This window comes from Verticillium nonalfalfae, assembly GCF_003724135.2.
Source record: "Verticillium nonalfalfae strain VnAa140/NRRL 66861 chromosome Unknown scaffold_74, whole genome shotgun sequence".
NCBI classification, from domain to species: domain Eukaryota; kingdom Fungi; phylum Ascomycota; class Sordariomycetes; order Glomerellales; family Plectosphaerellaceae; genus Verticillium; species Verticillium nonalfalfae.
The window spans coordinates 1-6,967 of NW_021167299.1; the positions used below are offsets into that span (position 1 = coordinate 1).

Genomic DNA, 6,967 nt, shown 5'->3' on the forward strand with positions numbered 1-6,967 from the left:
GGGGGGTTGTGACGTGGTTGGGAGGGGAGCTGAGGCTGCCTCCAGAAGATCAGCAGCACTTATGTTCATGCGTCTGAAAACATCTCTTCATCGAGAACTTGGCTACATGATATCAAGAGTTATTGTTGGCTGAGGTGTGAATATCGGCTACTTGTCACGGATTGATCATCGGAAACGACCTTACTCTGCGCCATTTACCCACTTGTCAGCTTCATACCCAGACATGCATGACGTGAAGCTCTCCCCGCCAGCAACCCAGCCCTTGATGCCGCCGCGCAAGATGACGCTTCTCATCTGCGTGTCACCCTTCTCGGCGATCTGGTCGCCGAGCCAGCCGGCAGCGCGGCTGCCTCTGCCAAGTGAGGATCCTGTTTGCATCAGGAAACGCCCGATGGACCAGGAATCTCTAAGCAACTCACCGCAGTACCAGATGACAGTCTTCACTTGAGCAGCTCTGAACAGTTCGTAGAGGGTGGGGATGGATGGGTAGAGGCTCTGCGCTGGCAGGTTGAGCGAGGTCCGGATCGTGCCACCCTGATCCACGTCAGTGCCACGCCGGAGGGTCGCGAGACCATTTGGGCATCCTTACCTCGTGATCGTTACGTCGCAGATCAACCAGGACAAAATCTCTTGCTTGAGAAGGGTTGGCCTCGGCGCTTTGGAGCAGGTTGAGGACCTCGTTGGCGGTGAGAGCGGCGGGCTCGTGCTTGGGTGCTGGGAAGGCAGCGTGCCACGGCGGCGGCGTCGAGGACATGGTGAAGCAGTCTGGGCAGGGATGCTATTTGACGGCAGAAAATTGGCTGTGACGTGGGCTTCAGTTTATTGACCAAAGTCTGGATGAACATGAGAAGGTTGAATGGATCTTGAAAGTGGACCGACGAGGACTGCGGGAGGGGAAGTCGAGACGTGGTTGTCACCTGCGTCGCGTGATTGGCTGCCCCGCGATTCAGGGTCTTGTGAGTGCGAGCGTGTCGGCGACAAACATGCCTCGCAGCATTGTGTCCCTGGAGCAAGGGCATGTTCGGCTGGCATCGATCTGATCCACCAGTGACTTTACGGGCGACATATGTCCTCAAGTTCTGATCAATCAATGAGGGTGTATGGTCGAACGCCTGGGTCTAAAATGGTGTGTGTTTCATGCTGACGATATTTTGCTGAGCATCACGTAGGTATGATGCTAGGCTGGGATGTGATCCTGCCAGAAAGACCAGCAAGCTGCCAATTCGGCCTTGTGAGCCTCTCGTGCAGCTCATGCATGCTGTCAGGTACTTCTCGCTGTGGCCAACATCGGCACTCGCGAGCCAGCCGCGTAGGTAAAAGGACCAAAGTGTCGCATTCCTCCTTTCAAACACCTCGCAAGCCACGAAACGTGCAACGGAGTTTCGACAGTAAAGCCGCATACAGCAGCAACTTAGATCATCTCTGAATCAGGCCGGGCTACAGTCACAACTACCTAACATAAGGCAGTAAATGGGATTCACTGCGTCACGTTCTGGAAGAAGCCATCCTGTTCGGATCTCACTACAAATGGAAGCAACCCCTGCCCCCAACCTTTGACAAACACAAAAGGTTGTAATCATCCCAACCGGTTCTTCTCAGCAATACAATATCCGACACATCACTCTCTCTGAATCACAGCAGACTCGACAATCTGACGCTGCTGGAACCCAGAGCCGACTACCCATCATCTTGACCCCCTCTTCAAGGTAAGTACTTTACTTTACTGCCCAACTTACTATTTCTGCAGATTCCTCCCAAAAACCACACCTCGTGTCTAACATACTCAGAAGGTTAAAATGGCGCCTTCCCCGGCTAAGAATGATCCCGTGGACGTGGTATTCAGGTACGGCACTGACCTGGTGGAGTCTGATCAGACAATCTGCGACGACCTCATCATCGCGCTAGACGTCTGTCATCGGAAGGAAGCGCCGTTGAACATCGAAAACCAAAAGCGTGCCAAGTTCTGGCGCATCGTCTTCAGCAACGGTTGGACCACGGAAATGCACAGCTTCGTGCCTGACCCCTGGACAGATCCTCGCGATACCCAAAGTGGTCTACAAATCGGGTCTCTCACACAGGACTGTCGGCCAAACCCCGTTCCTGGATTGTCGTCGACTATCGACAGTTCCCTCGTCAGCGTAGCCCGCCAGACAGGCTGCCCAGCTTGGCTTTGTCCTCTCCCAAGCTGGAACAAAGACGGGACAGCACAGGGTATTCGGTTCCGATTGGTTAATATCCATGGCCAAGAGGTGCCAGAAGACCTGGTCCAGCTCGAGGTTGGCAACTGGAGCAAGAAAAAAGCCCTTGCCGTTATTCATTGGGATGACTATTATGTTCAGCGCGTCGGTCACCATAACGTGTTCTTAGCCGTGTACTGGGCGCGGAATCGACTCATCAATCTCTCCAAGACTCGGAGTTCTCGCAACGCGGACCAATGGCAACGCGGTCAGCCACTGAACGAAGTCCTTGCATCGACCCGGGACCTTGACTCCATTGGAATGGGCCACCGAGCTTTTAAGCGGATTCGTCTCTGTAGTGATCTGATGGCAGAGCTTGCTGAGATTGCCCAGGATTGCGTGGCAACGATGGACACTGAGAAAACCAAAAGCTTTGATTTGGATGACTGGGAGAATCCCGAGGCCGAGTACTCATGCGCGCAAGTAGAGGATGACTCGCAGGAGGAGGAAGATTCGGAGCAAGGATATTGATGCGACATTGCATCCGCATCTATCGTGGCGAAATCACATAACGAATGCAAAATCAACGAATCTGGACATAAGCGGCGGGCACCGGGATCAGATATTATGGAAGCAGAATAAGCTCATCATCAACCAAAAAGTAGCATCAGGATTTGGGCAACACTAAATCAGAGCACACAACGAATACGGAATCAAGTAACGGACTGTCCGTCTGAATAGTGACACTGCAAGTGAATGAGTTCCTACTCGCCATTGATCGGTTTTGCACGCACATGGTGCTCAACGACTCTCGAGAGACGAGAGTCCACCGTTATGCAGGGGTCCTTCGATGTGTGGCCGGATGAGGCCGTCAGATGAGACGCACAAACAAGGCTTAGTTATTCAAAAGGAGTGGAAACGAGAATGACATTGTGGCCGTCGTATGAGGCTCTTCTGTTATTCGTCATTCCGAGGCGGACGCAAGCTGCATGGCTAAATCTGTGCACTTACTAGTGTCTTTGTCAAGACGACAAGCTAGCCGCGACGGTTCAGCCTCGTTTTGGAGCACATTCGAGAAAGAGGCTTGAGGCGGGCGAGCCGTGGATCACGACGATTGGCGCTGTTGACAGACCCATGGACGCTACCCGACATCACTTTGACCGATGGAACATCGTGTCCTGCCTGTCATCTCCGGCAGAACGGAACGCCTTGGCGGCGCCACGGTATTCCTCCGCGAGCAGCCCTGACACGAATGCAACGTCGCGAAGAACGTGGCAGGAAGGGATACTGGCGTTCCAGCGCGACGGCCGGGCGTATGGGATTGTGGACGCTGGGCAGGGCGGTGAATCGTCCGAGTGGCACAGCAGGCATCGAAACGTGGTTGCTGTGATGCTACATCAGCACTTCGGTTATGTCCGGACGCGATATACCTGGCTGGTCGGTGTAACGACCAAGGCCTGGAGCGCAACAGAGCTGTGGCTGGGCCTGCTTCTCTGCTGCACGCAACACGGCTCGAAGGCAGAGAGGATGATCAAGAGCTACACAACGATGCGGCCACTCTGGTAAGTTGGTCGATCAGGTCGTCAGACTGACCTACGGCACTGTTTATCTCACGATGGGCGGGGAACGCTTCAGACCAACAAACAACCAGTAGCAACTGCTCTCAAGTATATGTACACCTTGGCCTGTGCGGTGGAGGGATCGACGACAAGGGTCAATGTGATGAGGAAACGCGAACACCGCTCCTGCTAAAAGGTTCTTTGCCTCCGTTGCGGAGCGACGTCAGACGGTAGGTCCTAAGGCTGAACCACGTTCCAAGTCCTCATCTATCGAGTGAGCTCGACACGGCCAATGAGACACACAGGACGGCTACCAGATGTTGCGCAGCTCAGCCGCTTCGCTCTCCGGGCGAATCGCGTTGGCCTCGTCAGTTAATGAGCTGTCACGGGCAAAAGGGTGTTCTCGGAAAGTGGCTGGGAGGCGGGGACCTGCGAGCAACAAAGCCTCGAATGGCAGTTTGGCAGCTCGCAGATCATCCCAAACGCCAGACGGCGGTCCTCCCTCCTGCGGGCGAACGAGGCAGGGAGGGAGGGTGCGTCAAACACCCAGCCCAAGAGCACGGCAGCCCCTCAAACCACAGGGGGGACAAAAGCGTGCTAGATCGACGACTGGGCGGGCTGGTTCTGACCGAATAGAGACGTTACGGGCCCCAAAGCGTGTTGGTGTCGGTGGGCGGCAACCAGAGTTGGACCAGCAGGTCTCAACATGGTGCGGACTGATTGGTCCGTAGGGCAAACAGCGTGGATTCTGGCCACACTCTCGGTGCAACGCTGTGCGATGGGAAATTGTTTCGCACAGACAGCGCGGCCGCGAAGCCGACGCGATGCAACTCGTCAGGCCTGGCAGGGAAACTGGCCGCCGGCCAAGCAAGCTGTCAGGGACGGCAGTTGCGCGCGCAGTCTTTGCTTTGTCTGCGGGGGAGGAGCCGAGGAGGAGAGAAACGTCCGGGAAGACCCTCGCGCTCGCGACTCACGCGTGCCTCGATCGAGACCAGGGCATCATCCCCCGTATCGTTCTTGCACCAGCGCGGCCGTGTGTCCCTCTCCTCTCGCATGCGCATCATCGACTGAAGGAACCAAGGTCTGGACCTATGGTCAGCTCCTTAACACGTCGCCACATCGTATCGTACAATTTGGCTCAGATCGATGCAACACAGCTGTTGAGTGGTCGACCGATGACATGGTATGTGACAAGCCAGTGGACGCTTGGGGGATGGATGGTTCAGGATCCGAGAGAGAGACAGAGAGAGTGAGTAGGAGGGGCATCGAGATGGTGGGAGAATGACGTCCGTTGATGGATGTGATGTTCGGCCATCGGGGACCTGGAGCGGCGTCAGAGGCTGAGAAGGGCAGCTTGACGTCCCGTGATTGGCGTGTACGACTGGCTAACGGTACGAGGATCAGAAGTCGAGTTAACTCCGTGGCGCACTTGAGCGCCCGCCAGTGTTGTGGTTTCTGGAGCATGCTTGGTTCTTGATCGGACTTTAGGACCCGTGTCGGGGCTGGCATCTGCTTGGGCGGCCTGCTTTGGCATCCTGCTCTGGCAACAATCCTGGTCAGCTCGGCAAGACAGGCCTGGCAGTAAGGCAGCTCCAATGTCAAAGCAAGCGCGAAATGGCCGGAGAATTCCTCGGTCGTAGTGCCACGATGCCAGCCCGTCCGCTGGGGAACCCGGGTACCAGAGGGTAGGCCAGAGCCACGATGTCTGCTAGTGCATGTGCCAGTCTTTCGTGACAAGGCATGTTATGTTGTCTTCGCCGGGACGAATGGGATGGCAGATACCGTGAGCATGCCGCACCCGATCGCGAGATCTCTGCCTTTGCCGTGATGGATGCGACGCGAAAGAGCATCGTTCGACATGACTCGGTTCCTGAGCAACGAACGCGTGACTGGACAATAAGGAGGGCAAGCCAGGTAGAGGAGAGGGAAGAATACAAATCAATCCTTGTCCCGTACCAGGTACTTCCCGGCCTCGTACCCGCCCTGTTCTCCTGTGGCGCCACTCATCATTCCGCCTTTGGGCGAGGCGCAGCCCGACGCCTCAAATCGACGAGGGAGGGATGGGGGGGGGGCTTGAGGGGGGGGTCTGCAACCGCCACAGCTATCGATGAGTGACAGACAAGGGCGCAAGAGCGAGAGAGAGCCTTTTCCTTCACGATCCACAAGCACGATGCAAGCCCTATCGATATAGAATTTGCCTCCCAAGCTGATGGGAAGTAGGCACGAGGTGAAAACCAAACTTGTTGGACGATCCTCTGCGTCAACCAAACACTGCATCCTGATGAACACATCTTACTAAGGTGCCTTGGTAAGTACTTGTACCTGCCTCCGGACAGTGCTGGCTTGGTGGTGCCTGTTTCTGAGGCGCAAACCCAGCGTCCCCCCCCACCAGGGGCCTTATACTTACCTGAAAAAAGCGGCCCCTGCACCTGCCGAGCCACGGTCTATCCAGTTTGGAGCAAGGAGGCAGGTACCTGGGTACGTGCCCCCCTCCAAAAAAATCCGCTCCGAATTGGCCGGTACACGTCTTGGGAGGAAACAATGACGCTGTGGTACGGGGATTTTTGGTGTGTCCAGCACTACTCTAGAAGTACTCGTCACCCCAGCCGTTTGGTCACGACAACACAACGGCAGACAGAACAGACACAGGCCAGAGCAGGCGCGTTCCTTCACTCCTGCTTCCCGGCCAGGGTGGGCTGCCCGCCGCCGCCTTCGCCTCCACCCCCCCGTCGTACCCTGGTCGTACCTACCCTCTACTGGACGGCACCTTCCCAATACCTTACCTGCGACCATACACTTTTCTCCAGCTGCCACAACCCTTTCCACCTCGCTCCCTCAAAGCCTCCCGCTGCAACCTGATTCTCGCCCGCCATACTCGACTGGCGACACGATTATTGCTGTCGCCGACAACCGCTACAACACGCCAACTCCAAGGAGAACAGAACAACTGAACCTCTGTGCCTGTGCAGACTGCAATTGTGTTAGCGAATCCACCGGCGCGACTCGCTTCACGCCTGTTATCTTGTCTCGAACCCGCTACCGTGCCCATATCTGGAGCGCAGGAACGCTGTGGCGAGAGCTTCACAAGCCACACATACATCCCGTCGCGTCTCCGTCTCCCAACCTCATGACTCGTTGAGCATCGCCATTATCCCAGAGAGAGACAGCTGTCGCGCGCCAGACGTACCATTGAACAATCGTCCCTTTTGAATTAATTACTGTCGAGGTCGA

At 56.0% G+C, this 6,967-nt stretch overlaps 2 protein-coding genes across 2 annotated transcripts; one reads left to right on the plus strand and one right to left on the minus strand.

The window, feature by feature from the left end:
• Positions 1 to 180: 180 nt before the first annotated feature.
• On the minus strand, positions 181 to 754 carry D7B24_008358 (uncharacterized protein; the record flags this gene model as incomplete). Its single annotated transcript, XM_028642446.1, has 2 exons — positions 181 to 534; positions 590 to 754. The coding sequence occupies 2 exons, from the start codon at positions 752 to 754 to the stop codon at positions 181 to 183; spliced, it is 519 nt and encodes a 172-aa protein (XP_028493731.1).
• A 1,042-nt stretch (positions 755 to 1,796) lies between these two features.
• D7B24_008359 (uncharacterized protein) lies at positions 1,797 to 2,708 on the plus strand (the record flags this gene model as incomplete). Its single annotated transcript, XM_028642447.1, has 1 exon — positions 1,797 to 2,708. One exon carries the CDS (start codon positions 1,797 to 1,799, stop codon positions 2,706 to 2,708), a length of 912 nt encoding a protein of 303 aa, XP_028493732.1.
• Between the last annotated feature and the right edge of the window lie 4,259 nt (positions 2,709 to 6,967).